We start from the raw sequence: 16178 nt of genomic DNA, 5'->3' as shown, positions 1-16178 counted from the left end.
AGGTTAATAATGCAAATTTTTTTCAATAAATGGAGTTACATATATGGTGATATATATGCAATTTGATATGTATGCTATTTTGTTATATTGACAACATGCTGCAGAACTTCATTTGTCAAATTTGCTGAAGGTGTTAACATCATAGATATTTTTACACTTAAAAATGTCCAATTTTTTGCCAAAAAAAAAAAGAGCATTTGTGGGAAGTTATAATTCATTACTTTATTTTGAAGAAAAGTGCTGCTGAATACTTCGGGAAGCTTATGATGAACATGTTCCCTCTCAAGATACATTTGAACACTGCTTTAAATGCTTTAAAAGTGATGATTTCGATGTGAAAGACAAAGAACGTCCAGGTCAGCCGAAAAAGTTTGAAGACCAACAATTACAAGCATTATTGGATGAAGATGCATGTCAAACTCAAAAACAACTTTCAGAAAGATTAAACGTTGCTCAGCAAACAATTTCTGATTGTTTACAGCAATAGGAAAGATTTTAAAGGAATGAAAATGGGTGCCACATCAACTGAACGAAAGACAAATGGAAAACTGAAAAGTCAGCAGTAAAATGTTGCTTCAACGGCATGAAAGAAAGTCTTTTTTGCATCAAATTGTGACCGGCAATGAAAAGTGCATTTATTTTGAGAATCCCAAATGCACAAAATCATGGTTGATCCAGGTCAACCATCAACATTGAATGCAAGGCCAAATTGCTTCTGAAAGAAGACAATGCTCTGCGTTGGGTGGGATCAGGAAGGTGTGGTGTATTATGAGCTTCTAAAACCAGGTGAAACTGTTAATAATGATTGCTACCAACAACAAATAATCAATTTGAACCATGCTTTGATCGTGAAACGACCAGAATGTTACAGAAGATACAGCAAAGTAATTTTGCTTCTTGATGATGCACCATCACACACTTCAAAACCAGTTAAAGACACGTTAAAAGATCTTGCCTGGGAAGTATTAACCCACCCACTGTATTCACCAAACCTTGCTCCTTCAGATTACCACTTGTTCTGATCAATGGCACATGCGCTTTCTGAGCAGCACTTCAAAACATACAAATAAGTGGAAAATTCGGTCTCTGAATGGTTTTCCTCAAAACAAGAAAAGTTCCATTAGGACAATATCTACAAATTACCTGAAACATGGGGGAAATGTGTAGGCAGCGATGGACATTACATTGAATAAAGCACTTTTGATGTTTCTCTTGAAATTATCATGTTTTCTTTGATTACCAAATCTGCTATTGTTAACTGGTACACCTAGTAGAAATAAATTATGGAAAAACTGCCTTAATAATCAATGGAAGACTCGCTAGACAGAACCCTGATAATGGAGGACCAAAAGTGGAGACTTCATAGAGACTGGTAGGAGGGGCGAGGGGGGAAAGGGCTGGCCAGGCATCCACAGACAGCAACTGAAGTTCTGAAGAGGTATCTCAACTGTGGGATTTTCCACTGAGAATTCTGGGTCTAATTCCCAAGCTGGGCCCCTCAGTAAAGAGTAACAGAACTGAGAAGGGTAAGGGTAACCACATAACATCTGGGTGAAAAGTAGTGGGGTTGCTGTTTGCCAGGGAGAGATGCTGAAAATTCAGGCATCCACTCAAATTCCCAACACACAAAATTCCCTTGGAGCCACCCACTTTGTGTTCAGGTAGAGGGAAGGCAGAGCAGACTAGAGCTGTGGGAGCAGAAGCCAGGATCGGGGGCTCTGGGTTAGAGCTCAGAAGGCAGACACCATGGTTTCCTGTGCTGAGTCAGTACCCTATGCAGCAGAGGACATCTTTCCCACACAGACATTGGCTATGCAGCAGGCTTTGCCTGGGGGGCAGACAGTTTACCCATCCTATTGGGAAACACCTTGCCCCACAGTGCTGACTTCCTAAGGCCACTTAAGAGACCAAAAATAACAGTTAGCCTCCAGGTAGAAGCAACTACCCCACCCTGTTGAAAAAACAAACCCTTGCCACACCTGAGGACGATTGCCTGAGGGCAACTCAAGTCAGAATCCTTTCAGTCTGTAGGCAGTCTCTGGAGGCTTTAAGTCTTTGCCTGATCTAATTAGTCAGAAACAGTGTTTGACGCTGTTCTGCACTAGAGATCTAGAGGTGTATCAGAACTACTTAATACACAGTAACAAATCCAAACACACAGCCAAAATAGGAGACAAAGAAACAACCCCAAATGAAAAACCAAGAGAATTCTTCAAAAGAAGAGATAAATGAAGCACAGATAAGAAATTTATCAGATCCATAGTCCAGGGTAATGAAGTAAAGATGCTCAACAGCATGAAAAAAAAAAGATATAGTAACTCTGACTCTGAAAACAGAATGACATAGCACAAATAAATAACACATTGGAAGGAATACACAGCAGATTAGGGGAAGCTGAGGATGGAATCAGTAAATTAAGAAATGGAGTTGAAGCAAAAATCACTTATTCAGAGAACCAAAAGAAAAACCATTAAAAAACAAGATAACAGCTTAAGGGAACAGTGGGACAACATGAAACATAACAATATTCACATAGTACGTGTGCCAGAAGAGGCAGAAAGGGAGGGAGGGACAGAGAACATGTTTGAAGAAATAATTGTAGAAAACTTCCCTAGCCTGGAAAAGAAAAAAGTCACACAAGTCCAGGAGGCACAGAGAACCCCAAGCAAGAAGAACCCAAACAGGCCCATGACAAGACACATCATAATGAAAATGCCAAAAATTAAAGACCAAGAGAGAATCTTAAATGCAGCAAGAGAAAACTGTTACTTACAAAGGAGTTCCCATAAGGCTGACACCTGATTTCTCATCAGAAACTTCAAGGTCCAGACGGGAATGGTATGAAGTACTCAAGGTAATGAAAAGCAAGGATCTGAGACCAAGATTACTATATCCAGCAAGACTATCATTCAAAATTTACAGTTAAATAAAGAGCTTCCCAGACCCCCCCCAAAAAAAAGGCTAAAGGAGTACATCACCCTCAAGAGGTATCTGTATATTTCCCCATGTGTTTGTGTGTCTGTACCCCCGACGAACAGCTTTAGAGGCAATCTCCCTAAGAGTGACTCCCAGCAGTGAGGGAGAAGGAGACAATATGTGCTTCTTCCCCACCTCCAGGCTGAGCTTCTTCTGACCCTGCTCCTCCCAGCCTGTGATGAGCCCCTGGGGGTCCATCCCAAGGATGGATGAAGTGAAGGTTCAGTTCATAGAACCCCATGCCCAGGTTGGGGGAGGGGTTGGAGAAGACTCTGATGACAGAAAGAACTTAAAGAGTGTGGAGTGAGAGTTTTTAGGGAGAACTCTGGGCCCTGGGAGAAGGGCAGGAAGACCCTGGATCCCTGGGAAGGAATGTGTGGGTGGGTGCACATGGGGAAAGCTGAGGGGTAAGACTCCTAGGCCCCTAGCCCCTCCTGGGAATGAGGAACTGGACACCTCTGGAGAAGGCTGGGAGAGTCCTGTGGAACTCCAGTGCCTGGAGAACAGGTCACTCACTTGCCCACACCGGGCCTAGGCTGGGACCTAGCTGAGGCAGGTGCCTGGGCTGCTCAGAGCATCACTCCCAGAACTCTGAGTCCTGGACATCTACTGGACGTGCAGGGCCACATGGGAAAACTGGGTTGTGTGCGGGAGGCAAAAGGAGGGAGAACCAGGTCCTGTGCTCTCTCTAAGGGGAGGGGGGAGGGCAAGAGGGACCGCATGTACCACAGGTTCATGTACATGATGAATGCACAACGCAGGATCACCCTTGATGTCGATGTCAGCACTTTATTATCTTCAGCCCCAATTTGAGCACCAGCCTGGGCAATCCAAAGGAACAAGAGCCTTGGAGGCAGGGTAGTGACTGATGTGAACTTAAAAGAACAGAAATGTGGGAATGCTGGCAGTCCTGGGCCTTTCCCAATCAGCCCTCAGCACCCCCACCTCGCCCAGCCATGTGGGGGCACCACGGCAGCCAGGCGTGTGCCCAAGGTCACACTCAGAAGGATGCTGAATTTACTGCGGTTGCATCTGACCGAACTCCTTTTCCCGAAGTTCACTCCGTTTGATCTTGCCAGTGACGGTTTTGGGCAGCTCAGGGACAAACTCCACCTGGGTGAGGAGAAAGCAAACCATCCTGAGTCCTGCTGTCACTTCCTACCCGTCCCCACTCCTCTCTTCACCCTGCATGTCCCCCAAACAGGCTGCAGCAGGTGGTGGCCTCAATGGTGGGGGCCAAGTACGTCAGGTCCTCTTCCTGACCCCCTGAAGCTGCTGCAGCCTGTGACGTGCTCTGACCAATGAAATGTGGTGGAGGGAAGCATGCCACCTCTCACAGGAGAGTCGGAACCTCTGAGCCTGGCCACCCTCTCTGTCCATCTCTGATAGCACCTGGCAGGTACCTACGTGGTGGCTGCTTCTCTATCCTGGTCCCAGGCGACCAGGATGGGCATGTGGCATGAGCCTTTCTTACAATAAGCCATGTGGCAGTGGGGTTGTTTGTTACAATAACAACTAGCCAAGCGGTGTCCAACATGGGGCACACACCCCACATGGGGTCAATTTGATTTTTCAGGGGAGCAATTTGAGAATGAGTTATCAACAGTGAATTTTTCCCATTTCTTATGGTTCTAGGGGCCTCATATACAGAATCCTATCTAATAAAGGTGAAAATGCTAACTGACCCTCACACCATCACAAAGATGGCGGTGCCCACAGCCAATAAGGAGGGCATATGCTAATTGACTGTCCCGCCCTCAAAGTTGGTGGCGCCCACAGCCAATAGGAGGGAATATGCTAATTGACTGCCCTGCCCTCAAAGATGGTGGCACCCACAGCCAATAAGCAGGAAACATGCTAATTGACTGCCACGCCCTTAAAGATGGCAGCATCCACAGCCAAAAGATGATGGTGTCCATGGCCGGCCCGAGGCACAGGCAAGCCTGAGATGGCGGCTACCCAAACATCCAGGGCCAGCCAAGTCTCAGGTAACCAGGGCTGGCCAAGGCTTGCACTGCTGGCAGCAGCAGAGGTGTGATGGGGGCATCACCTTCCCCTGATTTCTGGGTGGACTCTTGCCCCTAAGGGCTCCCAGACTGTGAGAGGGGACAGGCCAGGATGAGGGATCCCACCTCCAGTGCATGAACTTTCATGCACCTGGCATCTAGTATAAATATATATTGTGACATATTATGTACTTCAATTCTCCATTATATGTTTTAAAACGTTATTTACTATTTTTTCATATCACTTCATATTATCATTATTTTTTAACAATTTCTTAGTGATTTTTTCTTCAGTACTTCAACTGTCCTTTCATTCTTTTATTTTTCTCTGTCATGGATGCCATGTTCTTTGGAAGCTTGTTTAGAGCAAGTTAATGGCCTTTTAGGCTTCCTCCACATGAATAGGAGTTCACTTTTTGAAAGTATATGTCACAAGGGGGGCCTCGGGATTTTAGAGATGCTTAGATGGGGCATGGCCCAAAATGGTTGGGAACCACTGATCTAGCACGTCCTAACTGGTAGGCATCCCCTATTCTACTCTCCAGGAGGCAGCAGAGACTAACATTAAAGCACGAACGCTGCTGCTGTTAGAGACACGTGGGTTGAGGTCCAGCTCTGCCTGGATTAACTCTATTCTCTGAGCCTCAATTTCAACTCCGTAAAATACATGGTTAGACCCTCTCAGGCTGCGGAGAGGATTAAATGAAATAAGAATGCACGTGAAGCATCGAATCCAGGGCCTGGCACGTGACGTAAATATTCAGTAACTGTTAGCTACACAGCTTTACAACATGCACTGACTATAAACATTCAGACAATGTAGGAAATGTTCACTTGTTGGCATACGTATCCTTTCAAACTTTGTTTGTAAACAAATACAATAATATTATGTATATTCTCTCATAGCCTGCTTTTTGTCTTAATAATATATTGTGGTACCTCTATATTAAAAATAAAAATCTACATCATTAAAAATTACAAGATAATATTACATTTTACAAATAATTTTATAATTTCTCTAATGTACAAATGCAGCTCTGGCCAGTCTTTCTCAGTGGTTGGAGCGTCGGCCCACAAAGCAAACTGTCGTGGGTGTGATTCCAGATCAAGGGCACGTACCTGGATTGCAGTTTCCATCCCAGGCCCCAGTTGGAGTGTGTTCATGAGGCACCCAATTGATATTTCTCTCTACATCAATGCTTCTCTCTCTCTCTCTCCCTCTCTCTGTCCCTCCCTTCCTTACACTCTCTTTAAAAATCAATGGAAAAAATATCCTCAAGTGAGGATTGACAATAACTAAAGATGTAAACAGAAAACAAATGCAGTAGAATATAAAGAATAAGAATGAACTGCCACAGATGAGATATAAAATGGCGGCAGAGGCCCTAACTGGCTTGGCTTAGTGGATGAGGTGTCAGCCTGCGGACTGAAGGGTCCCAGGTTTGATTCCAGCCAGGGTCACATGCCTGGGTTGTGGGCTCAGTCCCCAGTGGGGGTGTGCAGGAGGCAGCCGATCAATGATTCTCTCTCATCATTAATGTTTCTAGATCTCTCTCCTTCTCCCTTCCTCTCTGAAATCAATAAAGAAATATACATTTAAAAATTAATAATAATAATAACAACAACAATAAAAAGGTGGCATAGGAAGTGGATCCTGCACAGACATGCTCCCAGGAACAAACTGGTATTACAACTAAAATACAGAAGAAGTTCCTGAATAATCAACAGAAAACTCGCAGGAGAGAACGCTGATGTCCGAGTACCAAAAGTTGAGACTGCATAGAGACTTGTAGGAGGGGCAGAGGTGGGAAAGGGCTGGCTGGACGCCCAAGGACAGCAACTGAAGTCCTGGAGAGATATCTCAGCTGTGGGGAGTGCCACTGAGAACTCTGGGGTCTAACCCCAAGCTGAGTTCCCCACCTAAACTGAGGAGGGTACCCACATAACAACTGGTTGTGAAAAGCAGTGGGCTGCTATCTACCAGGGAGTAAGAGCTGAAAATTAAGGCACCCTCTTAAAGGGCCAACACACTATATTCCCTGTGGAGCCACCCACCTTGTGCTCCGGCAGAGGGAGGGTGAAGTAGACTGGAGCTGTGAGAGCAAAACCAGGACTGGCAACTCAGGGGACAGAGCTCAGAAGGCAGACACCCCAAGTTTCCTGGTCTCAGTCATTCCCTCAAGGGAACATCTTCCCCACATAGACATTTGACTTGCCTGGGGAGAGACAGTTGATACACCCTATTGGAAAATACCTTGCCCTGAGGCCACTTTAGAGATTAAAAGTACCAATTAGCCTCCAGGCAGAAGCAACTACCCCACCAGGTGAAAAAACTCTTGCCACACCTGCCAACAATTGCCTGGGGACAATTCAAGTTGGAATCCTATCAGTCTGGAGGCTGATCTAATTAGTCTGAAACAGACTTTAACACTGTCCTGCACTAGAGATTGAGAGGTGTAGACAATCAACCTAATACATAATAACAAATCCAAACAGACAGTCAAAATGAGGAGACAAAGAAACAACCCCCAAATAAAAAAATTAGAGAATTCTCCACAAGACATAAATGAAGCAGAGATAAGAAATTTATCTGAATCAGGGTTCAGAGTAATTATGGTAAAAATGCTCAACAGCATGAAAAAAGATATAGTAACTATGAAAAAAGAACAGTCTGAGATAAAGAATGACATAACACAAATAAAGAACACATTGGAAGGAATACAAAGAAGATTAGGGGAAGCTGAGGATCAAATCAATGAATTAGAAGACAGAGTTGAAAATATCACTCAATCACAGAACCAAAAAGAAAAACCATTAAAAAAAAAAAAAGGAGGACAGCTTAAGGGAGCTATGGGAGAACTTGAAACATAACAATATTACAATAGCAGGTGTGCCAGAAGAGGCAGAAAGGGAGAAAGGCATAGAAAACATGTTTCAAAAAATAATGGCAGAAAACTTCCCTAACCTGGAAAAGGAAAAAGTCACACAAGTTCAGGAAGCACAGAGAACCCCAAACAAGAAGAACCCAAACAGGCCCATGGCCAGACATCATCATTAAAATGCCAAAAATTAAAGACCAAGAGAGAATCTTAAAGGCAGCAAGAGAAAAGAAAACTGTTACATAAAAAGGAGTTTCCATAAGGCTGACACCTGATTTCTCATCAGAAACTGCACAGGCCAGACGGGAATGGCATGAAGTACTCAAGGTAATGGAAAGCAAGGATCTGAGACCAAGATTACTATATCCAGCAAGGCTATCATTCAAAATACATGGTCAAATACAGAGATTCCCAGACCAAAAAAAAAAAGGCTAAAGGCTACATCATCACCCAACCAGCATTACAAAAAATGCTAAAGGGATTGCTGTAATGAGAAGAAGAAAAAGAGATACCCAGCCATACAGAATTAAACTGGCAATAAAAAGGTACATATCAATAATAACCCTAAATGAAAATGCATTAAAATGCTTCAATCAAAAGGTGTAGGGGCCTGGCTGGCATGGCTTAGTGGTTGAGCATTCACCAATGAACCAGGAGGTCATGGTTCGATTCCCAGTCAGGGCACATGCCCGGGAATTGTAGGTAAATCCCCAGTAGGGATCGTGCAGGAGGCAGCCAATCAATGATTCTCTCTCATCATTGATGTTTCTATCTCTCCCTCTCCCTTCCTCTATGAAATCAATCAATATATATTTATTTTTAAAAAGGCATAGGGTAGCTGAATGGATACAAAAACATGACCCTACTATATACTGTCTACAAAAGACCCTTCTCAAAACAAAAGACACATACAGGATGAGAGTGAAGAGATGGAAAAAAAATTTTCCATGCAAGTGGAAAAGAATAAAAAGCTGGAGTAGCAATATTCATATCTGACAAAATAGACTTCAAAATGAAGGTCATCACAAGAGACAGCAAAGATCACTACATAATACTAAAAGATGGATCCAACAAGAGATTAGAATGCTGGTAAACATCAATGCACCCAATATAGGAACACCTAAATATCTATATCTATATCTATATCTATATCTATATCTATATCTATATCTATATCTATATCTATATCTATATCTATAGCTATATCTACATCTACATCTACATCTACATCTACTTCTATAAATAATTCCAGAGGACTTTAACAGAGAGATTGACAACAATATAGTCATAGCAGTGGAGTTTAACACCCCTCTGCTTAACTGGATAGATCTTCCAGACAAAAACTTAACAAGTAACAGAGATTCTAAAGAATACACTGGATCAGATGGATTTGACATTTATAGAACATTTCACCCCAAAGCAGCAGAATATAGTGCATTTTTCTCAAGTGCACATGGATCATTCACAAAGATAGGCCACAGGCTGGGACACAAAACAAATTTCTACAAGTTCAACAAGATTGAAATCCTACCAAGCATCTTCTCATATCACAGTATAATGAAATTAAAAATCAACTACAATAAAAACACCCCAAAACATTGAAACACATGGAGGCTAAATACCATGTTATTAAACAAAGAATGGGTTACCAATGAGATCAAGAAAGAAATCAGCAACTTCCTAGAAACAAATGAAAATGAACACAAACAACCACAAATCTCTGGGACAGCAAAAGCAGTCCTGAGAGGGAAGTTCATAACACTACAGGCATACCTCAAAAAAACAGGAAAAAATCAGCAATAAACTACTTAAACCTTCAACTTAAAGAACTAGAAAGAGAACAACAAGAAAAGCCCAGAGTAAGTAGAAGGAAGGAAATAATAAGGATTAGAGCAAAAATAAATAACATAGAGACTAAAAATAAAAAATACAAAAAATCAATGAAACCAAGAGCTGGTTCTTTGAAAGGATAAACAACATTGATAAACTATTAGCCAGACTCATCAAAAAACAAGGAGAGAGAACCCAAATAAATAAAATCAGAAACGAAAGTGGAGAAGTAACCACTGACACCACAGAAATACAAAGGATTGTAAGAAAATACCATGAAAAACTATATGCCAACAAGCTGGACAATGTGGATGAAATAGACAAATTCCTAGAAAAATACAATCTCCCAAAGCTAAATCAGGAAGATTCAAAATACCCAGATAGGCCAATAACAACTGATGAAATTGAAGCAATAATAAAAATACTCCCACAAACAAAAGCCCGGGGCAGGATGGCTTTACAGAGGAGTTTTATCTAACATTCAAAGAACACCTAACACTTAGACTACTCAAACTATTTCAGAAAATCCAAGAGGAAGGAACACTTCCAAACTCTTTTTATGAGGCCCATTATCCTAATTCCAAAACCAGATAAAGACACTAAAAGAAAGAGAATTACAGGCCAACTTTCCTGATAAACATGGATGCTAAAATCCTCAACAAAATATTAGCAAATAGCATCCAGCAATATATTAAAAAGATCATAAACCAGGATCAAGTGGGATTTATTCCAGGGTTACAAGGCTGGTATAATATTGGCAAATCAATAAATGTGATACATCATATAAACAAATTGAAAAACAAATATTACATGATCGTATCAATAGATGCAGAAAAAGCATTGGACAAAATCCAAAGCCCATTTTTTTATAAAAACTCTCAGCAAAGTGGGAATAGAGGGAGCATATCTCAACATGATAAAGGCATATATGACAAACAAACAACAAACATCATACTCGATGGGCAAAAATTAAAACCATTTCCCCTAAGAACAGGAACAAGACAGGGATGCCCACTTGCACCACTCCTGTTTGACATAGTACTGGAAGTGCTAGCCATAGTGATCTGACAAGAAGAAGAAATAAATGGTATCCAAATTGGAAAAGAAGAAGTAAAACTGTCATTATTTGCAGATGATATAATATTGTACATAGAAAAACCTAAAGATGCCATCAAAAAAACTACATGACTTAATAAATGAATTTGGCAATGTAGCAGGATACAAAGTTAACACCCAGAAATCTATGGCTTTTTTATACACCAACAAGAGGCCTGAGCACAAAATTCATGCACTTGAGGGTGTCCCTCAGCCTGGCCTGTGCCCTCTTGCAGTCCAGGAACCCTTGGGGGATGTCCAACTGATGGGTTAGGCCCCGCTCACCATGGGGAACAGGCCTAGGCTGGCAGTAAGACATCCTTAGCACTACTGCAGAGGTGGAAGAGGCCGCTGCACTTGCCAGCCATGAGCCTGGCTTCAGGCTGAGCAGTGCTCCTGCATTGAAGGTCTGTCCCCTGGTGATCAGTGCACATCATAGTGACTGGTTGTTCTGCCATTCGATCAATTTGCATATTAGCCTTTTTATTATATAGGATAATGAACTCACAGAAAGAGAAACTAAAAAAACAATCCCATTTACCATTGCAATAAAAAAAAATTTAGATGCCTAGGAATAAACTTAACTAACAAGGTAAAAGACCTGTACTCAGAAAACTACAGAACATTGAAAAAAGACCTAGAGGAAGACATAAACAAGTGGAAAAATATACCATGTTCATGGATTGATAGAATCAACATCATTAAATTATCCATTGCCCTAACTGGTTTGGCTCAGAGAATAGAGCGTTGGCCTACGGACTGAAGGGTCCCAGGTTCGATTCCAGTCAAGGGCATGTACCTTGGTTGTGGGCACATCCCCAATAGGGAGTGTGCAGGAGGCAGCTGATCGATGTTTCTTTCTCATCACTGTTTCTAACTCTGTATCCCTCTCCCTTCCTCTCTGTAAAAAATAAATAAAATATATATTTTTTAAAAGTCCATACTACCCAAAGCAATCTATAGATTCCATGCAATCCCCATTAAGATACCAATGGAATATTTAACAGGTCTTGAACAAATTCTCCAAAAATTCATAGCGGATAAAAAATAAAAGACTCTGAAAGCCTCAGCAATCCTGAGGAAGAAGAACAAAGTTGGAGGGATCACAATACCAAATATCAAGCTATATTACAAAGACACTGTTCTCAAAACTTCCTGGTACTGGCACAAGAACAGACATATAGTACAATGGAACTGAACAAAGAACCCAGAAATCAACCCAAGCTATAATGACAACGGAAAGAAGAGCATAGAATGGAGTCAAGACAGTCTCTTCAATAAATGGTGTTGGGATAATTGGAATAATTCATCCAAAAAATGAAACTAAACCAACAACTTACACCATACACAAAATAAACTCAAAATGGATAACGGACTTAAATGTAAGAAGGCAAACCATAAAAATCTTAGAGAATCCATAGGAAGCAAAATATCAGACCTATGCTGTAGCAATATCTTTACCAATAGGTAATGGAAACTGAGGAGAAAATAAACAAATGGGACTATATCAAAATAAAAAGCTTTGCACAGTAAAAGAAACCATCAACAAAACAACAAGAGAGCCCACTGCATGAGAAAACACATTTGCCAATGCTTTCTCAGGTAAGGGTTTAATCTCCAACATTTATAGGGAACTCATACAACTTAACAAAAGGAAGATAAACAATCCAATCAAAAAGTGGGCAAAGGACCTAAATAGACAATTTCAAAAGAGCACATACAGAAGGCCAAGAGACACATGAAAACATGCTCAAAGTCACTAATCATCCAAGAGATGCAAATCAAAACGACAATGTGGTACCATCTCACACCTGTCAGAATGGCTATCATCAACAAATCAACAAATGGCAAATGCTGGCGAGGATCAGGAGTAAAAGGAATCCTGGTGCAGTCTGCTGATGCAGACTGGTATAGCCACTATGGAGTTTCCTCAAAAAATTAAAAATGGAACTCCCATTTGACCCAGTAATCCCACATCTAGAAATATATCCTAAGAAATCAGAAACACCAGTCAGAAAGGATGTATGCACCCCTATGTTCATAGCAGCACAATTTACAATAGCTAAGATTTGGAAACAGCCTAAGTGCCCATCAGCAGATGAGTGGATTAAAAAATGATGGTACATCTACACAATGGAATACTACCCTGCTATAAAAAATAAGGAACTTTTATCATTTGCCACAGCATAGATGGACCTGGAGAGTATTATGCTAAGGGAAATAAGCCAGTCAGAGAAAGATAAATATCACATGAACTCACTCATTTGTGGAATATAATGAACAACATAAACTGATGAACAAAAATAGAGCTAGAGGAAAATAATTTTTAGAATATAATAGTAGTAATCCTGTTATTTGCAGATTTTTAATATTTCCTACAAGCTTTGTGATATTATACTATATTAGTACAGTTTTGGTAATCTACACTAATAAAAGAGAAACATGCAAATTAACCATCACTCTGCTATGCTCACCTGCCAATCAGGAGGGAATACGCAAATTAGAAGGATAAAGATGGCGGCTGCTCAGCTGTTCTAGGCGCAGAGTGGCTGGGCGGGGCAGGACGCCTGTTATGAGAGGGAGGGCGGGGGGCGAAGGGATCTACAGGAGCAACATTCTGGCCACAGTGAAGACTTAGACTACAGACTACAGCCTGAATCTGCAGCTAAGATGGCAGACTCCAGCTGGATTCTGCAGTGAAGACGAAGGCAGCAGACTCTGGCTGGAGCATGTAGCAAAGATGAAGAAGGCAGATTCTGGCCAGAATGTGCAGCAAAGGCCGCAGACTCCAGCTGGAGTGCAAGCCTGGGTCCCAGTGCCAGAGGAAAACTGGTGCTGGAAGCCAAGGGATGGAAGGCCTATTGCATGAATCTCTTCGTGCAACGGGCCTCTAGTATTATTATATTTTAAATCATTTTTCTCTTGAAATATTAATGTTTATTGCATGTAATATATTATATTTAAAACTAGAGAACCGGTGCATGAAATTCATGCACTGGGGGTCAGGGGTCCTTCAGCCCAACCTGCCCCCTCTCACATACTGGGAGCCCTCAGGGGATGTCCTACTGATGGCTTAGGCCCGTGCCCCACGGGGAGCGGGCCTAAGCTGCAGTCTGGCCTCCCTTTGTGGGAGGCAACCGGGCTGATCAGGGGAAGGCAGCAGCCCCATCACCCCACTGTTGCAGTCACTGCCAGTCACCACAGCCACCAAAGTGTTTTCATCAACATGGACTCCAGTCCCTTCACCAAGAAAAAATGACAACTTTCTTTAGGCATTTTCAAGATGTATCTTTCATAGGCTATGCATTTCTTTATTTTTTATCCTCACCTGAGGATATGTTTCCATTGACTTTTAGAGAATGTGGAAGAGAAAGGGAAAGACAGAGAGAAACATCAAAGTGAGAGGAACACTTTGATTGGTTGCCTCCTCCATGAGCCCTGATCCGGGCCCCGGCCAGGGAGGAGCCTGCAACCTAGGTACATACCCTTGATCAGAATTGAACCCAGACCCTGCTGTCTGCAGGCCGAGGCATTATCCACTGAGTCAAACCGGCTAGGGCAGGATATGACATTCCTTAGCCCTCCAGCAGCGGACCTTCATTTTTTTCTCCAGAAGTGTGGTGGAAAAATCCTAGATCACCTTTTTGGATTCTTATTACCCACGTTACTAAGAATATTACCAGTAGCATACAGGAAGCTTAGCCAATGCGCAGTCAGAAAAGTTGTTTCCTCTATAGTTCACACCAATCGAGGGCTGGGCCCTGCCCAGGACTAAAGTCTCTTGCCGAAGCTTTAGGCCTGGGCAGGCCCCTCCAGCTCCCTCTGATCACCGGCTCAGCCCCTGCCCAGGCCTGCCCAGACCGAAAGCCTCTTGGGCAGGAGCAGACCCCCAGCTCCTTGCAATCAATCACAGGGGGTCCGCTCCTGCACAGGCCAAAAGCAGACCCCCAGCTCCCTGCCCAGGCGATTGATAGCAGGGGGTCCACTCTTGCACCAGGCTGAAGCAACCCCCAGCTCCCTGCGATTGATTGCAGGGGGTCTGCTCCAGCACCAGGCAAAAAGCCTCCGCCAGAGGCTTTCAGCCTGGTGCCAGAGCAGACACCCAGCTCCCTGCGATCGATCGCAGAGGGTCCACTCCTGCACCAGGCTGAAGCAACCCCCAGCTCCCTGCGATCGATTGCAGGGGGTCTGCCAAAAGCCTCCAGCAGAGGATTTCAGCCTGGTGCCAGAGCAGACACCCAGCTCCCTGCGATCCATCGCAGAGGGTCCGCTCAGGGCGCCTATGTATGCAAATTAACCGCCATCTTGGTTGGGTTGATTTGCATACTCATCCTGATTGGCTGGTGGGCGTGGTTTGGGCATAGTGGAGGTGTGGTCAATTTGCATATTACTATTTTTTAGGTAGGATTGTTTTCCTTGAAATATTGTTTATTACATGTAACATTATATTTAAAATAGTTTTTCTTGAAATATTAATGTTTATTGCATAAAAAGGGCTAATTATTTTGTATCTAAAAAAAGAATGAACTATGTATTTTAAGGATATATATAATTTTGTTAACATTCGTTTGTTGTGTACATAAGTACTGAGGGGCAATATCGAATGTATTTCTTAGTATGAATCACGCTTAAGAATAGTTAGAAAGTGGCTGACTTGGATGTCTTTTTCAAATTTTGAAAGATGTGAAATACCCTCCTTGGGTAGCTTTGGGCACTGGTCTGATTTTTTTGCCCTCAGGGTAATGTGCAGCACATTTTGGGGATTCCCACCCAGAACAAAGATTCCATCCCATTCAGTTGGCTGCATCCACCCCTAAGCCCAATTGCTTCTTCTGCAGAGAAAAATGCTCGTTCTATGTTCAGTTCCAGCCTCTCCCGGCCACCCGACCAGACTTGGGGCAGCGGAGCTCAGAAGGGCACGAGCATGGGCCCCACTCACCTTCCTCGGGTACTTGTACGGGGCGGTCACTGACTTCACGTGCTCCTGCAGCTCCTGGGTGAGCTGGTCTGGGTCATGGGACAGAAACTGTGGGGTCAGGACAATGAAGGCCTTCACCACCTGCAACGCAGAACCAGAGCGGGGGCTCAGGGTCAGTGCCACCCAGTTGCCTGGTTTAAGTAGTAAGTGTTTGTGCAATGAATGGCAAACCAAGCTGACACCGAGCCTTTGGAAACGGACAAGACCAGGTTCAAATCCAAATACTTCAATTTCTACTCTTTCCCTTGCAAAATCACTTAACCTCAAATTCCTTCTCTGTGACATGCGCAGAGTGCAGGTTCATCCCATGGAGTGGCCTTATGTTCAGAATCCATGAGCCAGTACACACAAAACATGCACCTAGTTTAACTTTGTTATTATCCTCAGCTGTTGGAAGCCACCCATTGTCTTCCC

The 16178-nt window shown here is 42.9% G+C and overlaps 1 protein-coding gene across 6 annotated transcripts in view; it reads right to left on the bottom strand.

Annotated features, from left to right (window-relative positions):
* Positions 1 to 3745: 3745 nt before the first annotated feature.
* LOC114229714 (acyl-coenzyme A synthetase ACSM1, mitochondrial-like) overlaps positions 3746 to 16178 on the bottom strand; it is a 55000-nt gene continuing 42567 nt past the window's right edge. For all 6 annotated transcript variants that reach the window (XM_054714201.1, XM_054714205.1, XM_054714202.1 and 3 more), the window contains 2 exons: positions 15726 to 15845; positions 3746 to 4089 (listed from right to left, as the gene is read on the bottom strand). In XM_054714201.1, coding sequence (XP_054570176.1) covers positions 3994 to 4089; positions 15726 to 15845 — 216 coding nt within the window. In that variant the 3' untranslated portion in view covers positions 3746 to 3993. The remainder of the gene's footprint in view (positions 4090 to 15725; positions 15846 to 16178) is intronic.

The sequence above is a fragment of the Eptesicus fuscus genome, chromosome 4 (genome assembly GCF_027574615.1).
Source record: "Eptesicus fuscus isolate TK198812 chromosome 4, DD_ASM_mEF_20220401, whole genome shotgun sequence".
Taxonomy (NCBI): domain Eukaryota; kingdom Metazoa; phylum Chordata; class Mammalia; order Chiroptera; family Vespertilionidae; genus Eptesicus; species Eptesicus fuscus.
The sequence above is the reverse complement of the archived record's forward strand: the minus strand, read 5'-3'. Positions and strand labels throughout refer to the sequence as shown.